This window comes from Mycteria americana, chromosome 21 (assembly GCF_035582795.1).
Source record: "Mycteria americana isolate JAX WOST 10 ecotype Jacksonville Zoo and Gardens chromosome 21, USCA_MyAme_1.0, whole genome shotgun sequence".
Classification (NCBI taxonomy): Eukaryota; Metazoa; Chordata; class Aves; order Ciconiiformes; family Ciconiidae; genus Mycteria; species Mycteria americana.
In genome coordinates, this window is record NC_134385.1 from 3286594 (window position 1) to 3303720 (window position 17127).

A 17127-nucleotide genomic window follows, 5' to 3' on the forward strand; every position below is an offset into this window, starting at 1 on the left:
TTGCTCTCTGTAACTCTTGCTTGTCCTCTCTGGAGTGTGTGTGTATATTAACCAGTTTGCTTTGCTTTTTCAGATTGAGTGTGCGCCCATCCTAACCCAGGAAGAACTCGCTTTGCAGCTGAAGAGCTCTTAAGAAGGCTCTTTCAATTTGCTTCTGTTGTTTGTCTTATGACTGGGAGAAACAAGCACAGTGTTTTGCACAAGTTTGTACATCACCTTGCTGAAATGCCCAGTGAAACTCAAAAACCTTTATCTCCCCTGGGAAAGGGGAACAGGAAGGTTGCAGGGACTCTCAGGTCACATCATGCTCAATTGCTCAGACAGGCGCTTCTGTATTGTGCTCTGGCAGCAAAACGGAGGAGCTGGATCAGCTACAGAAACGCTTTCGCTCCTCTGGGCTCCCTCTCCAACCCCAGGAACAAAAAAACCAGCCTACTTGGGTTGTTTGGGGCTCCACAGTGATGCTACCTGACCTCAGGTTGTTGTTACCTCTCCTTAGATGAGTTTCTGCTGCAGTTTTAATGTTTGTAAGGTTGAATGGAAAAGGCACAGAAACTTCTGGTTGAGCTCTCCCGAGAGAGGAGTGCGTGACCTGGAGCGTAGCTCCGCGTGGAGCCGAACGAGCTTCTCGAAGAGCAGATTGAGAGAAACCTGCTCGAATGGTGGCGAACGTGCGGCGAGCGGCCCCTGCTCGGCAGGGCCTCGGCACCTCAGCCCCGTTCCGGCAGCGCGCGAGCCTGAGAGGGAGAGGGAGCACGTGGAGAGCCGCAAAAGCTGTTTTCTGTGCTGCATCCTCATCTTCAGGAGATGCTCCAGCTGTAACCTCTCGCCTTGCCTTTCAGCGATGTGCGTGCCTGGAGGCGCAGCGCCGGTACTAACGGTCCCCTCTCCCCTTCCCTCTGCCCGCAGACGCTGCAGGAGCAGCAGGCAGCCCGGGCGCAGAGCCTGGCCGAGCTGAGCCGCTGGCTGCACCAGGCAGAGGACGCGCTGGCCGAGCAGCAGAGAGCAGCCAGCGAAGGGGACCTGCCCGCCTTGCAGCAGAGGCAAAGCGATGTTAAGGTCGGTGCTTTAAAAACGGGGGTCAGAAGGCGGAGAGGCTCGGTGCCGCCTTGGGAGCGCGCGGAGCCTCACGGCGTCTTCCGCCTAGGAGCTGCGGAGGAACATGCACACCCGAGCCGCCTCCTTCGCCAGCGTCCTGAAAAGCACAGAGGAGTTTTTGGAGGAGAACAAGGCGAAGATGGAGCCTGGGGAGCTGGCAGCACTGCAAGAGAAGCTCCAGCGTGCCAAGGAGCAGTACCAGTCCCTGCAGGAGAGGACGGAGGTGGCCCAGAAGGAGCTGGAGAGTGCTGTGACTGCTGCAGTGCAGCAGGAGACTGAAAAGGTAACGGGCAAAGAGCCGTAGCCCCCAGGCTCTGCTTGAGGTGGGCGATGAGGTCCAGTCGGTGCAATCGGATCCATTGGGGGTCCTGGTGTTCGTCTGGGTGATGCGGCACGAAGCGATTTGCTGTCCCCCGCGTGAGGTGACCCCCAGGCATTTCTCTCGTGAAACGCCTCGAGAGCTGCAGCCGCGGATGAGCTGGTTGCGGAGGAAACGGGGGAGTAAAAGGCACCTTTTGCTCTGCCTTCGGGCTGACCCGTAACGGGAGCGGCAGCGTCGGGCACCTCCGCGCGCTGGCGGTGAACGCGATGCTCGCACGAGCAGGAGTCGTGCGAGGAGTCGCAGCCCGTTGCGGGGGGGACTCTGAGAGATGCGACGTAGCAGAGAAGCTGAGTTTATTCACATTCCCCTTTCAGAGAGCCACGAAGTGTTTTGGAGGTCTGTGGGTGCCTCGGGCGTTTGCTGTGGCTGGAAAACTCCTCGGGTTTTTTTCTTCCGTCGATTTTTGTCTCCGTCCCCCATGCAGCCGTTTGCTGATCATGCGTAAAATGGGGCATTCTGATCTGGAGCCTTTGTGCTTTCAGGTGAAAGCTGCCAAAGAGCTGGAGGAGAACAGCAATAAGATCGATGCCCTTCTGAACTGGGTGGCGTCGCTGGAGCAGAAGGGAGGGCTCCTGGAGTACAGATCACACCCCATCAAGCAAGCGCCAGGGGCACAAGCGGGGACAGCCACTCGGGATGTCCCCGACGGCCACGTCGTGGGAGCAGAGAGCGCTGCCGAGAGCCTGGACGAGCAGTACGAGAGGCTGAAGGTCAGGACACCTCGTCCCTCTCAAAGCTTTCTGCCCAACGCGCTGACCCTGCCTTCGGCTACTGACGCAGCTGGGAGCAGGACGGGGTTGTTGGATGGGTCCGGCCTCCAAAACACGCGTTCGGGGTGATTTTCCACGTAGGAGACTTCAGAAGTCCCTGCCTGGCTTCCTGCGGGACACGCACTCTGTGTTGGTGGGTGGGTGCCACGGCACGGTGCGGTCAGGGTAACGAGAGAAGGTGCCCGTCGCGGTCAGAGAAGGGGTTGCTCTCCTGCGGGCAGAGCGCCTGCCTGTACCCCGCCGCGGGGCGTTCCCCCGCCTTGCTGGTGCTGTAGGAGGGTGCGGAGGCTCAGTCACGTGCGTGGCCTTGCTACGCCCGCCGGGTGCTGGTGGGCAGAGACCCTGGGTCGCAAGCATCACCTTTGCTTTCCGGCATCTTTCAGGCCCAGCACCAGGAGCTGCTGTCCCAGCAGCAGGACGTCATCCTGGCCACGCAGTCGGCGCAGGCTTTCCTGGACAAGCATGGCCACGGCCTGGCCGGGGAGGAGCGGGACCGGCTCCGGGGCCGGCTGGCAGAGCTGAAGGACCAGTACGCGGCTTCCCTCTCGCAGTCGGAAACGCGACTGAAGCAAGTGCAAGTCCTGCGGGACGAGCTGCAGAAGTTCTTACGGGATCACGGGGAATTCGAGGCTTGGCTGAAGCAAGCGGAGCAGGATCTGGAGGGAATGTGCAAGGGGGACAGCGACCCCGTGGCCCTCCGGCAGCTGCTCCTGCGACAGGGGAGCTTCTCGGAAGACGTCATCTCCCACAAAGGTGACCTGCGGTTTGTTACCATGTCGGGGCAGAAGGTGCTGGACGCGGAGGGAGCTGCTGGGGACTCGGGGTCCCAGCCGCTGATGTCCGGGAGCGTGGTCAAGAGCAAGCTGGAGGATGCAACGCAGCGATACACCACGCTACACTCCAAGGTACGGGAAGGGCTTTGCAAGGCTGGGACCGTTTTCCTCCTGTGCGTATCAAATGAGCAGGGATGGCGGAGGGATGCTTAAATTGAGCGTCTGGCTGGGCTTCTAGCACATATGTAGATTGTAGGACAAGGATTGTCTTCTTCAGGGCTTGGGCAGGGGTAACACCCTCTGTGTTGGTGTTGGTCTGCATGTTGGCTCCTGTAATTCCTTTAACACATATGGCAAGATTGGGTTTTCTTAATTGTTTTTTTTCCTTTCCTGATGATTTCTGTGCGTTTTCCAGTGGTGCCCAGGTTGCTCTACGCTTGCGTGCACCCTCCCGTTACGTCTCCTGTCTCCTTTGCAGTGCACCAAGCTTGGCTCCCACCTGAACGCCTTGCTGGATCACTACCAGCAGTTCCAGGAGGTGGCAGAGTCTCTCAGGACGTGGCTGCAGGAGAGCGAAGCTGCCGTTGGGAAACTGCTCTCGGAGACAGTTTCTTCGGATCCGGCCGTTCTGCAAAAGCAGCTCACCAGCGCTAAGGTACAGGGTCCTTGGGTCATCTCCTGGGGGAGCGTTGGAGCCCGTCTGGGACTTTGGCCGCTGCCCTGAGCAGCCGCAGTGCAGTCAGCAGCAGGGAAGGGACTTGACCCGCTTGCTTTTTTTGCTGGTTGAGTGCCAAGACGTACCTGCAGGCTCAGGAGGTCCCAGGGCTGCAGATCAGGGGGAGCCAGACCCTTCTGAGAGGTGCTCGGAGCAAGGACCAGGGGCTACAGTCACAGGCTGCCATGGGGGACATCCCAGCGGGACACGGGGACACGTTCCTCCCCCGTGAGGGTGGCCAGGCACCGGGACAGCCCAGACCCCCTGAGCCAGCTCCGCGTGCAGCATGGGGTTGGACCTTCCAACCTACATTATTATTTTTCTTAGCGATTTTGTGATTTTTACGAAGAGGATCCCTCGGCAGGGTTTAAATGGAGCACTGAGCTCCCCGCGGGTGCAGGTCTCTCGCACGTGACCCACCGGTGACTTTACCCTGTGCTCGGCACTGGTGAGGCCGCACCTCGAATGCTGCGTTCAGTGTTGGGCCCCCCACCACAAGAGAGACATTGAGGGGCTGGAGCGTGTCCAGAGAAGGGCAACGGAGCTGGGGAAGGGTCTGGAGCACAAGGCTGATGGGGAGCGGCTGAGGGACCTGGGGTTGTTCAGCCTGGAGAGGAGGAGGCTGAGGGGAGACCTCATCGCTCTCTACAGCTGCCTGAAAGGAGGGGGTGGAGAGGTGGGGGTCGGTCTCTTCTCCCAGGTAACAAGTGATGGGACGAGAGGAAATGGCCTCAAGTTGCGCCAGGGGAGGTTTAGACTGGATATTAGGAAATTTTTCTTCACCGAGAGGGTTATCAAGCATTGGAACAGGCTGCCCAGGGAAGGGGTTGAGTCCCCATCCCTGGAGGTATTTAAAAGCCGTTTGGATGAGGTGCTCAGGGACATGGTGTGGTGGTGGGCTTGGCAGTGCTAGGTTTATGGTTGGACTCAATGATCTTAAAGGTCTTTTCCAACCTATACGATTCGGTGATTCTGTGTCAAAGCAGCAGCTGCAAGGAGACCTCGCTGAGCATCAGGTGCCGGTGGAGAAGCTCCAGAAAGCGGCTCGGTCCCTGCTGGAGGTACAAGGGGAGCCAGCCCCGGACCATGGGCGCGTTCAGGAAACAACAGGTACAGAGGAAAGCAGCCGCCCGTGTTAGCAGGGATGGTTGGGGAGAGCGTGAAAACCAGCCAGGGAGGGAGGAAAGAAGAAATCTCCCACTTTTGGGGGGAGGTGGGGCAGAGGCGCACAGCAACGGGCCTTCAGGGCTTGCGTTTGCCCCTGGGGAGGGCTGAGAGCCAGTTTGGCCGTTTGCGTTGGGTCCCCTGTCTCGCTGGGGATGGGGATTCGGCGTCAGCGAGAGTTTGGCAGGAGCCAAAGGCGGTCCTTGCTGCTCTCTGAGCACCAGGCGAGAAGCTCTTTGCCGCTGATTCTCCTTTGCGCTGAACTCTGCAGGTGCCATCGTGAGCCGCTTCCAGAGCCTCTCCCAGCAGATGGCCGAGCGCTCGGACCTGCTGCAGAAATCCATTGCCCAGTCCCAGAGCGTCCAGGAGAGCCTGGAGAGCCTCCTCCAGTCGGTGGCTGAGATCGAGAAGAACCTGGAGGGCGAGCAGCCGGCCGTGCTCTCCTCCGCCTCCATCCAGGACTCGCTTGCCACGAGCACGGTAAGGCTGGTCCCTGAGCTCCCCGGCCTCAAACATGCCTGTCTGCGGGACCTGAACTGCGCAGGCAGTTGCTGGGGGTTAGCTACAGCATTCTGAAAGCACAAAAAAACCCCTAAAAGGGGATACGAGCAGAAAGTTTACTTCATTTCTTTAAGCCGGGACGCAGACCTGTTGAAAGTCTCTCTTTGCTGATAAGCAGGGCTTAGATATGAGGCAGCAGGAAAAGGCAGAGCAGGTTGGGGAGATCAGAAAGGAAAACCGGGATAGAAAACTATTCTTGCCCGACTATTCTTTCCCAAGGGTGGCCCAGCTTCTTCGTGCCAGTTCAGTTTTGCTCAAGAGCCTTCCTAAAATGGCATTCCTTTCTGTGTGCGCTTTACCGCAGAAGCTGAAGCAGGACATCGCCAGGCAGAAGAGCTGTCTGGAAGCCACCCGGGAGATGGTGACGCGGTTCATGGAGGCAGCAGACAGCCCCACGGCCTCTGCCCTGCAGGGCAAGCTGGCAGAGGTGACGGAGCATTTTGGCAGGCTGTGCCGGCAGCAGCGGGAGAGGGAGGACGCGCTGAAGGGCCTCCTCCCGAAGGTTGAGCGGTATGAGCAGCTCTCGGAGAAGTTGCAGCAGTTCACGGAGAGCAGAGCACGGATGTTGGCATCCGGGAACCAGCCAGACCGGGACATCGCTCGCTTCTCCCAGCACATCCAGGTGAGACGCAGGGGGAGAAGGCTCCACCTGCGTCAGGTTTCTAAGGCAGGGCCGTTTTGCAGTGATTTCTTCCTGGGCAAAACCAGCCCCTGGTTCACTCCCAGGCTGGCAAGATCCGCAGGACCTGTGCTGGCTCTTTGCCTGGGGAAGGGACCGCGGCTGGAGCGGCTGAGGCTGTTTCCAGCGGTGAGAGAGGGGAACGGCATTTCCCTGGAGCCAGGCTGGTTTTCGGAAGGGATCTCGAGCCAGGCTCTTAGGGGCCAGTCCAAATATAGCAAGGTTTTACCCGTTAAAGACTCCACAGGGTTAATACAGCAAAACGCCCGAGTGTTGGCAGTAAGCGCAGCGCAGGATGTGACAAAGCCCTCGGAGATGCCGTGCCCTCCGTGGGTCCTGGTGGGCAGTCATTTTCTAGGAGTGCTCTGCTACGGGAGGTGGTTTGACCGCAGCCTCAGAAATGCTCTACGTTGGCGTAAACCCGGACACTTGTGCTGGGGGGGGGGGGGGTTGATTCGGCTTGGTCTAGGGCCCCCCATCCCATTCCCTGCGGGGTCTTACACCGGCACTGGGGACGGTGGGACTTGCTCCTGCAGCTGCTTAAAGTATTTGCTGAGCCGGAGCCGGAGGAGCGAGTGGGACTGAGCCGTGCCCACCCGTTCGGCGCCGGTGCAATTCGTGGCGCTGCCCGCAGAGGGTCTCTCCGGCTCGCCAGGACGCGGGGCTGTCCAGTTCATCCCCTCTGCCCGAGTCTGCTGGCGAGGGCACGATCGGCATCGCCCTTTGCTCTTGGCAGGAACTGAATTCGGAGATGAGGCAGCACCAGGAGGACCTGGCCGCCCTAGAGCACCTGGCCGCGGAGCTGGGCTCCTGTGGCTTCGCCCCCGGTGCCTCCCAGCAGCAGGAGAAGCTGCAGAGCCTGAAGAAGGACTTCCTGCAGCTGCAGAAGGTGGCAAAAGAGAGGTGAGCCCCAGGGACCCGGCCAGCTCTCTGGGGCGGTGAGTTTAGGGGTGGCTTCGTGGTCAGAGCAAGACCCCGTGGAGATCTCCTTTCCGTGGAGGGGGCATGAGCGAACTCTTCCTGCCTCCCTCCTCCCACGCCGGGAGACGTAAGGCAGCTCGCTCCAGCTGACGCTTTAAAAAAAGCCCTGGCCGGGGGCGTTGTGAAAAATTCCTGGTGCTGCAGGAGCTGGCGTTCGTGCGTTTCCCGGCGTGTGGGCTGCCACGGCTCCATCCCGGAGCATCTTGCCGGAGGGGAGCGGGATGCTGGCGGGGGATTGGGAGCCTGCCCCAGGCGTGCTCCCCGGGAGGTGACAGAGCAGAGCAGACTGTCCCCGGAGTCCCCTAAAGCGGGGGTAAAGGGGAGCTTTGGTACCAGCTTGAGCTCGAATCGGCCCTGGCAGCACGAGCAGGATTGGAGGGGCAGCTTGCCTGCGTCCCCGGGGGGGTCCCACCTCCCAGGCTGTGTCTCCAACCTCCCTGGTGAATACAGGGAAGGCGATGGGGGAAAAGCAGATGAATCTCCCAATAATCCCCAGAAATTCGGCACCGCACAGAGAACTGCCTCCGGCCGGCCCTGCGCAGGCCGCTCGCAGCTGCGGGCGGCGAGGGTGAGCCGGAGGGGCCCGTGGCTCCCGTCCTGGGGCTGCCTTGTTCCTCCGGGCCGGGCTGAATAGATGAGAGCTGGGGAGGAGGGGTGGCAGAGCCTGGCCTCCCCCGGGCTGCAGCTGGCTGGAGCGAGACGGCGTGAATGAGCCCTCTCTTCCCGAAATCTTCTCTCCCCCCCCGCCCTCCCCAGGACAAAGAGACTGGGGCAGAGCTGGCGCAGGTTGGCGGTGGTGGTCCCACGGCGGTGCCGGAGCGGCCCTCAAAGTGCCGCCGGCCACGGCTTGGGGGGCCAGCAGCAGTGAGGGGCAGGCTGCGGCGGTCACCCCACTTTGGCTGGCGCTGTGCGCGCTGTTCCTAAGCAACATCTAATAATAATAATAAAAAGAAGGGCTCCTAGAGACGCAACTGTGCTACATTCAAGCGGGGGTAATTGCAAGGCAAAGCACGAGCCCTGACTCTCTGAAACCTTTTCACTCGCAGAGAAAAGGATGCGTCGTCCTGCCAGGAGCAACTGGACGAATTTCGGAAGCTGGTCGGGGCCGTGAGGAAGTGGCTAAGGGAGAGCGAAGGCAAAATGCCGCCCGCCGAGACCTCCCTGGGCACCCAGGAGCTGCACAAGTGCAGGCAGCAGATCCAGGTGGGCAGCGGGAGCCGGAACCGGAGTGGGAAAGTTGGCAGCTGGTGTGGAAACGCTGGAACGTGGAATAAATCCCAGGAAGCAGAGTCCTGGGAGGTGCTTTACGGTCTCAAGAATCCTGGGCTTCCCTGTACTTGCTGCTGGGCTGCAGCCCCTGGTGTGTGTGCATCCGGCGGTCCCTGGCTTGCAGAGAAGGGAGCAGTGTGAAGGTCCTCCTGGGCGCTGCCAGGTTTCCCTTCCCCTCCTCTGCCTTCTCGGGGTGGAGATTTGGGAGCGGGACACCCCAGCACGCTCGTTTTCGCCGAGTGTTTCCCCTCGCTAGACGCCGAAGGTGGCCTCCCCTCCTCCGAGCCCCCGCTCCTCTCCAGCACCGTGATGCTTTAAATCAGGATGTGCCAAGGGTTTGACTCAGAGGCAGAGCAGCGTCTGCTGAGTCACCCGCGGCCCTCGCACCCCGCGGCACGCCGCTGGGCTCTGGCGCGCTGCCGGGCTCTGCCGAAAGCTGCGGGGACTGGACTCGCATCAGGCTGGGTTGTGTTGAGAAGAGGAGGGAGGTCCGCGAAACAGTAGGAAGGGGAATAAGGTTTCCTGCGACAGACCTGCTAGTTAGGGAAGAGCTTTGCACTCTTTGATCCCCCCCCGACAAAAATAAACGTAAAAACGCCCGCTTTCCCAGCGCGGGCTGCTTGCCCGGTGCTGGTGTGACCTTTGCCGGTTCCCTGGGTGCCGTGTCCCGGTGCCACCGAGTCACCGCAGAAGTGACGGGCGAGGAAGGGAGGGCTGCGACGAGGCAAGCGCAGCCTCTGATCCCGGCCTTTGCTTTTGACCAGGATCTCCTGGAAGAGTGGAAGGGGAAGGGGGCCCAGGTGGAGGAGATCGGCCGCAGGGGGACCCTCCTGGAGAACCTGATCGTGGAGATTACGGCCCCCGACGCCCCGTCCAAGGCAGGTGAGTCGCAGCCCAGCTCTCCCGAGGATGCCTCCTTCCTCAGAGCTCTGTTTGCTCTAGCTGCATCTTCTCCAAGCCTGCCTCAAGCAAAAAATGGGGTTATTTCCCCTTTTTGACAAACTTCAGAGAGCCCGTGGTGGTCTGAGTATCACGGGGCTCAGCCCGGTGGTCAAGTTGCTGCCGCTTGTTGCGTTAACGCATCGGCCGAGCACTCGGAGCCCACCAACTTGGCTTAATTTGCTGTAGTGTAACGAGCACTGAACTACCCTGCGTTTGGCGCGAGCCCAGCGTGGGGACGCGTACCGCTGCTCGGACGGAGCACGGGAGCCTCAGGCTGCCGCAGCGCGGAGGTCCGGGCTCTCGGCCCCGCAGGGAGCTCGTAGAGGCGGCTCCTGCTTTCTCTTGGTGATGTGCTTCAGCCTCCCGGGGACCGGAGCGTTTTAATCAAACTGCGGTATTTGGGTTTCGTATCTGGATGAAATTTCAGACTGCGATAGTCAGATGTGATTTACCAGTCTCCTTTTTGGCTTCAAGCCTGTGAAGCAATGAGATTATGTCTGGTTCGTTTGGAAACCAAAGAGAAGATGTCTTCCAGCTCGTGAGAACAAGTCTCTGGACTCTCATCATCGATGAGCGTTTATGGGAATTCACACTCCAGATATGTTTGTCAGGGTTAACTCGATGAGCAGTTCGGTGAGAAACCTCCAAGAGAAGTGGGGAGAGGCTCGTTGTGGGTGACCCACATGGTCACCCACGAGGGGTGACCAAAGCTGCAGCCCCTGACATCCGTGAAAGCTTTAAAACGCAGGGTTAGAAAGAGAGAGACTTACCCAGGAATGTTTCTGATGAATCCCCCTTTGGTCGTGAACGTAGCTGTGATACCTGGTGTCCGAGGAGGGGACGCTGCCGCATCCTGCGTGGAGCCTCTTGGCAAAGAGAGCGTGTCTCTGCACCAAGGCAGGTTTAAATAGCTTCATCCCATCAGAAGAGGAGAATATGGGGGAGTTAATCTTTTCAGGGGAGTTAATCTCTTCAGGGAAGGCATTCAGAAGCCTCACTTGATATTATAATTCACAAAATCGTGCTCAGGGTAGCAACTTTCCAGGGGTGGAGAGGTGGCCAGCGGCCCCCCGGTATTATGGTCCATGCAGGTGCCACGTCCACCGTGGGTGATGTTGGGAGCCCAGCTCCAGACAGCTTCAGCTCTTCTGCTTCTGGTCCAGCGAGGCAGGAGCAGCTCCAGGAAAGCGAGGGGGTGCGGGTGTGTCGGGAGGAGGAGAAATAAACGGGCTCCAAATGGAACTCATGTCCATCGCTCGGCGCCGAGCCCGTGGGGTCATCAGCGCCAGGCAGGTGGGCCCGTGGAGACGCCGCGTCTGTGCTTGGTGGCCAGTGTGGTCCGTGTCGTGGAGGGCCGTTCATCGCTTGCTGTCTGCATTCCTAACGCGTCTGTCTTGTCCCTCTGTCTGTCTCCGTCCCCTCTGCTCAGGTGCCGCGCTGACCGCTCCGGGAGGGTCAGTAGGCAGCGTGAACGGATACCACACGTGCAAAGGTGAGCTCGCTGTCACCGCCGTGCCGGCACGCGCGTGCCGAGGCCGCCTCGCCGTCTCCCTGTCCGTTTTTGTCTGTGCATTTCCATCCGTGAGAATATAAACCACGATGTGACACCGTCAGCATCCTGGCGCAAGGGAAATGAGCCTGCAAATAGGCTCGTGAATTCTCAGCCGTGCCGTGCCGTAGCCGGAGCCACGGGACGGGCAGGCGGTGATGGAGGGTGTAGGTCAGGCTGAAGGACGGAAAGGGGCAGCTTTGGGGAGTGACGACACCCTGACACCCCATCGGGTGGTGTTAAAAGCTGATAAATGGGAGATCGTTTTAAGGCCTGTAATTAAATTTATTGGTGCTACGGGATTATAACCCATCCAACCTTTCAGTTTGAAGAGCAATTTTAATTATTGCCCGTTATCTGCCGTTAGTTCACCAGTTCAACGAGACAATAGGTGCATAAAAATGGCTTTATATTTTGGCGTCAAATTATTTAACACTGTGTTAGCGGTGACATTGCGAAAGGGGGGCTCAGCTTGCATCAGTCTCACAAACGCGGAGGCATTTGCTTTGTTTGCAAACTGTCAACATGCATACGTGGTGCAACTGGAAGGGCCCCTCTGGCACGAGAGGTGAGGATAATCTGACGTTGCTCTGCAGACAGACGGACGGCAGCGTGGCCTCTTGCTCCTCCTGCTTGGCCGGCTGCGGCTGCCCGGGGCTAGATTAGTACCTGATGGTCCAGGTTAAGACGGCCAATGCAGGCAGTGGTCCTCATCTCAGGCTGCTTTTTGGAAACAGATCTGACCGAGATCCAGTGCGACGTGTCAGACGTGACCCAGCAGTACCGGGGCCTTGGCGCGGCGCTGCGGGAACGCCAGCAGCAGCTCTCCGCTATGCTGGAGAAGATGCGAGAAGTGCAGGAGGAGGCAAGCTCCATGCTCAAGTGGCTGGAGTCAAAGGAACGAACGCTGTCGGAGCTGGATGCCTCCTCCTCGCCCACCAAGACGGAGACGATGAGAGCCCAGGCTGAGCACAACAAGGTAACTTCTCTTCCCGAGGAAAAAAAAAAAACGGGGATCTGAGCACCTCCTTCCGAAGGGTCTCGGGGCTGCGCTGTATCGCAGCAGGGCTAGAAGGATTAGCAACGAGGATCTGCCCTGGGTTAAAGAAGGACTTCCCCCGGAAGGCGTCACAGGCGGGTCCGCGGAGCAGGAGCCCCCGCGCTGTGCTCGACCCTCTTTGCTTTTAGAGCGGTTGCTTCCAGGCGTTTGGCTCGGGGGAGAGGAATTTATCTGTAGCCCTTGTTGCTGGGTCACTCCAGCTTCTCCTGGAAAGCCATTCCCAGCCTTTCCCTGCTCTTGGAGCCAAGTTAGCTCACGATATGGCTAATAAAATGCAGTGATTTCATTAAAGAGCAAAGAGAAATTGTCCAACTCCAGCTTGTAGCTGCTGCTTCGTTCCTACTTGGTGATTTCATTCTTTTGCCCTGTATCTGAAGAAGTTCAAATGATTCTTTTCCAGGCATTTCTGGCTGAATTGGAACAGAATTCTGGGAAGATCCAGAAGGTAAAGGAAGCACTTTCTGGCTTGCTGGAGAAATATCCCGATTCTCCAGAAGCAGCGAACTGGAAGAAGATGCAGGAGGACCTGAGTAAGTGCCTGAAGCACTTAGTGAGGCTTCTGTCTTGAAACATCACGTTAGAAGTGGTTCAGGATTGCAGGGCGATTCCAAAGGCACAGCAGAGCAGAGTCACTTCTAATTAAAATTCAGTAAACAGCAAAGTTCTCTCTAAGCTGCCTGGTGTACAAGGTGTTCCTGAGACGAACACTGTCGTGATTAATGAAATCTCTTTGATGGATGTATATTTTAAAGGCTTGCCTCCTTAAATTACTTCTTTTTTTTTAAAAAAAAAAAAAAGGGGGGGGTAAAAAAAGAAAGCATTAGTGACATGGGTTGATAATTTTGATTAAAAGCTTCACTGCTTGATATAAAATTCTAGTCATTAGTAAGGCTATCCTAGGTAATCAAATGTTGACTAAACAAGACTGTGTATTTAAAAAGAAGCCCAGAGATTCTCTTCTTTGAAATAGCAGGAACGCGGTTACGGAGTTCTCCGTCCAGGAGATCTGAATGTGCTGTGTGAGGACTGGTACACATGAGAGTATCCTCATTTATCGAGCCAGGGATGTGAGATGGCTCACCCAAGGTCAGACCAGCTCGTGGCAGTAGTGACTAGAGCGCAGAAATCCTGCTTGCGAGGGTTGTTTTTTTTTTTTTTCTATGAGCTTCAAGACCCACGTAGCCATTAGAAGTGGGTAACAGCTTATTAGATGGAGAGTGAATAGAGCCACGCTAGTTTTATTGAAAAGCTGAGGAGGTTTCCCATTGGGGAAACCACGGGGAAGGTAAAAAAAAAAAAAAAAAACACCTTCTCGACGGAGGGGCGGGCTGGCTGGGAGCGCGACCACCGCGCCAACGCAGCCGGTGCTTCAGATTGCAGGTGGGAAAGAGCCAGCCAGGCAACGGCTGAGCGGCAGCAGAAGCTGGAGGAGTCGGCGAACCAGCTGGCCAGCTTCCAGGCTGCCGAAGCCCAGCTGCGCCCCTGGCTCATGGAGAAGGAGCTGATGATGAGCGTGCTGGGACCCCTCTCCATCGACCCGAACATGCTGAACGCGCAGAAGCAGCAGGTCCAGGTGAGCCGGGAGCCGGGTTGCGTCTCCACGGTGGGTTCAGGACAAGGAGGGGAGGGTGTCACGTCCAGTACGTGAGGTGGAAGATTGCACTCGGAGTTATTTGTCTCGCAAGCGCTCTGCCGTGCAGCGAGTGTTGGGAGACTTCGTGGCTCCTCTCCCAAGTCCTCCAAACCCCGCTGAGCACAAAATACTGTGAATAACTTGAAACGGGCGCAGCGCTCGAGCTCCCTTCCCCACACTGGATTGACTCATCAGTGAATCACTTGGCCCCTCTTGGAGAGTGAAATTGCTTTAAACAAGACCCGTGATGATGCTCTGCAGGACTTGCTAATGCTACCCCTCCGCCGGGCAGCCTGCCCTTTCCATACCTCCTGCTTCCAAATCCGAACGTGTCCGTGACCAGCCACGTCATAAAAGAAAATGCCCCGGTTGAGATAATGAGATTTCCTTCTCATCTAACTGGTTTATGTCACATTACACAGCAGTAGGACAAATAAGAGAGAGAGCCAAGTACTGGAGTCGCAGACCCCTCCCAGCTTTTTAAGTTGCAAGGTCACGGTAAAACCTGGTCTTCCCACCCCGGTTGCCGTCCCACCCCAGGGCTTATTCCTACTGATTCTGTGGGCTGGATGAAGCCCCTGGAGGTCTGGTTTGTTTTGACTGTGTGTACTTGGAGCTGTCAGTTTTATGCAAACATTTTTATGTTATTTCTGTTCCAGTTTATGCTGAAGGAATTTGAAGCTCGCAGACAACAGCATGAGCAGCTCAACCAGGCAGCTCAGAGCATCTTGACTGGCCCTGGAGATGTTTCTCCATCCACTAACCAGGTGCGGGAAGAGCTCCAAGGGGTTAATCAGAAATGGTCCGAGCTAACGGAACGCCTCAACTCCCGCTCCAGCCAAATTGACCAAGCCATAGTGAAGAGCACCCAGTACCAGGAGCTCCTCCAGGGCCTCTCCGAGAAGGTGAAGGCAGTTGGGCAGCGCCTGAGCAGCCAGTCTGCCGTCAGCACGCAGCCCGACGCCGTGAAACAGCAGCTGGAGGAAACCAGTGAGATCCGCTCGGACCTGGAGCAGCTGGAAGAGGAGATCGCGGAGGCTCAGACCCTCTGTGATGACCTCTCTGTCCTGATTGGGGAGCAATATCTCAAAGATGAGTTAAGGAAACGTCTGGAGACGGTGGCACTTCCTCTCAAAGGGCTGGAAGACCTGGCAGGTGAGACAGCACAGAGAAGTTGCTTAAGAGATGTTGGGATGTCGAACTCCACCCCTGCTTTTGGCCAAAGGGCTCTCCCGTCACTGGGTTTCTAGGAATAATAGGGGAAGCACCATTTATCATTGTTTAGGGTGCTCCACGGGTATTTTACGTGGGGCTAAGCACAGGAGAGTTCACACTTCAGACATACCTGAGCCTGGAGAGCGAGCAGAGATGTTTAGTCCCACTGATGCGGCTCTTCAACAAGCCTGCCCGGCTTGCAGCGGCATGGCGTGTGCTGTGCTTGGGGAAAAAACCCGGTTCCTCAATTCGGAATGGGGCACGGAGAAGACCCAGTGGCCGCCCTCTAATGTTGGGATGCCTCTTCTAGTTTCTGAGAGGTTGCCTTTAGAGACTAGTCAGGAGAACTGAGGCTACTGCGTTACCATTGCCTGTTACTACTTAAGAAATTCATGAATCAGTGAGCAAAAAGGCTAGTGATGCAATGGAAAGCTCCTTCCTGTTAATCAACACACAGTTGGTGCATCTGAGATGATTTTAAATAATTGCACTTTGCTTATTTGATTTCAGCTTAATTGTCGCGTTCTAATCTTATTTCCATTTCAGCCGACCGGATGAACCGACTGCAGACTGCGCTTGCAAGTTCCCAGCAGTTCCAGCATATGTTTGATGAACTCAGGACCTGGCTAGATGACAAACTGTGCCAGCAAGCTCAGAGCCAACCTATTTCTGCTAAACTGGAGAGGCTACAGAGCCAAATTCAGGAACAAGAAGAGTTCCAGAAGAGCCTCAACCAACACAGTGGCTCCTACGAGATGATTGTAGCCGAGGGAGAATCTTTGCTGCTTTCCGTCCAGCCCGGAGAGGAGAAGACCACTCTGCAAAACCAGTTGGTCAGCCTTAAAACACACTGGGAAGAGCTCAGCAAACAGGCTGCCGATAGACACTCTAAGCTCAAGGACTGTCTGCAGAAAGCTCAGAAGTACCAACGGCACACGGAGGACCTCCTGCCTTGGGTGGAGGACTGCAAGGCAAAGATGTCAGAGCTGGAAGTAACTCTGGATCCGGTGCAGCTGGAGGCGACTCTTCTGAGATCAAAGGCTATGCTGAGTGACGTGGAGAAGCGTCGCTCCTTGCTGGAGATGCTGAACAGCGCTGCCGACATCCTGATTGATGCTTCTCAAACCGATGAGGATGACGTTCGGGATGAGAAGGCTGGGATCAATCAGAAGATGGACGCCATCACAGAAGAGCTGCAAGCCAAGACGGGCTCCATCGAAGAAATGTCGCAGAGGCTCAAGGAGTTTCAAGAGAGCTTCAAGAATATTGAGAAGAAGCTGGAAGGGGCGAAGCACCAGCTGGAGATCTACGATGCACTAGGGCCGCAAGCCTGCAGCAACAAGAACTTGGAGAAGCTCAGGGCACAGCAGGAGGTGCTGCAGGCCCTGGAGCCACAAGTGGATTATCTGAAAAACTTCACTCAAGGTCTAGTAGAAGATGCCCCAGATGGGTCTGACTGTTCCCAGCTCTTAAGCCAAGCTGAGGTGGCTCAGGAGGACTTCAGAGCCGTGAAGCAGAAAGTAAATGACTGCTGTACGCTCATGGAAAACAAGCTTGAAGGGATCGGCCAATTCAATAATCGGGTGAGGGAGATGTTCTCTCAACTGGCAGATCTCGATGATGAGTTAGACAGCATGGGCCCCATCGGGAGAGACTCTGACAGCCTTCAGTCCCAAGCAGAGGACATTCGCACGTTCCTGGGCAAACTCCACAGGCTGAAGTCTGACATTGAAGCTTCTGAAAGTGAATGTAAGAAGATGCTGGAGGACGAAGGGAGCCCCGATTTATTAGGACTGAAACGTGAATTGGAGACACTGAATAAGCAGTGCAGCAAACTGACCGAGAGAGGCAAGAACCGTCAGGAGCAGGTAGAAACGACACTGTCTCGTGTCGAGGACTTTTACAGCAGGCTGAAGGAGCTGACCCACATGACAACCGCGGCGGAGGAGAACGAGGCGTTGCAGTGGGTAGTGGGAACAGAGGTGGAAACCATCAACCAGCAGTTGGCAGACTTCAAGGTAAGTCTTTATGCTGTCATGTTTTTTAAGTGGTCTTTGGTGTTTGAAGGTCTGTCTAGTGTTGTGGTCTTTCGTGTAGGACCTCTAGGCTTCAAGCTATCATGGCTTGGTTGTTCGTTGCTATAACGTCAGCATTTTTGCATTTTTGGTGAAGTAAAACATCCTTGCTCTGGAGAATATAAGATCAACTGTTGGACTTGATAGTCTGCGGTGAAAAGGCGCAGAAAGATTTTGTGCTTGGGAGGAAAAAGCTTTTCCCTCTTCTCCTTGTGATGTGTAACGTTGGCGTGCCAGTACCTCGTGGGCTTGTAGAGGTGG

At 56.8% G+C, this 17127-nt stretch overlaps 1 protein-coding gene across 12 annotated transcripts in view; it reads left to right on the forward strand.

Moving 5' to 3' along the window:
* MACF1 (microtubule actin crosslinking factor 1) overlaps positions 1-17127 on the forward strand; it is a 149429-nt gene that overhangs the window by 78367 nt on the left and 53935 nt on the right. For 10 of the 12 annotated variants that reach the window (XM_075522499.1, XM_075522504.1, XM_075522501.1 and 7 more), the window contains 17 exons: positions 910-1059; positions 1148-1381; positions 1963-2190; positions 2634-3155; positions 3502-3678; positions 4725-4848; positions 5174-5382; positions 5768-6085; positions 6879-7045; positions 8170-8326; positions 9157-9274; positions 10764-10826; positions 11621-11862; positions 12344-12473; positions 13317-13516; positions 14236-14731; positions 15338-16809. In XM_075522499.1, coding sequence (XP_075378614.1) covers positions 910-1059; positions 1148-1381; positions 1963-2190; positions 2634-3155; positions 3502-3678; positions 4725-4848; positions 5174-5382; positions 5768-6085; positions 6879-7045; positions 8170-8326; positions 9157-9274; positions 10764-10826; positions 11621-11862; positions 12344-12473; positions 13317-13516; positions 14236-14731; positions 15338-16809 — 5007 coding nt within the window. The remainder of the gene's footprint in view (positions 1-909; positions 1060-1147; positions 1382-1962; positions 2191-2633; positions 3156-3501; positions 3679-4724; positions 4849-5173; positions 5383-5767; positions 6086-6878; positions 7046-8169; positions 8327-9156; positions 9275-10763; positions 10827-11620; positions 11863-12343; positions 12474-13316; positions 13517-14235; positions 14732-15337; positions 16810-17127) is intronic. The other 2 variants (XM_075522502.1, XM_075522509.1) reach the window with 1 other exon arrangement.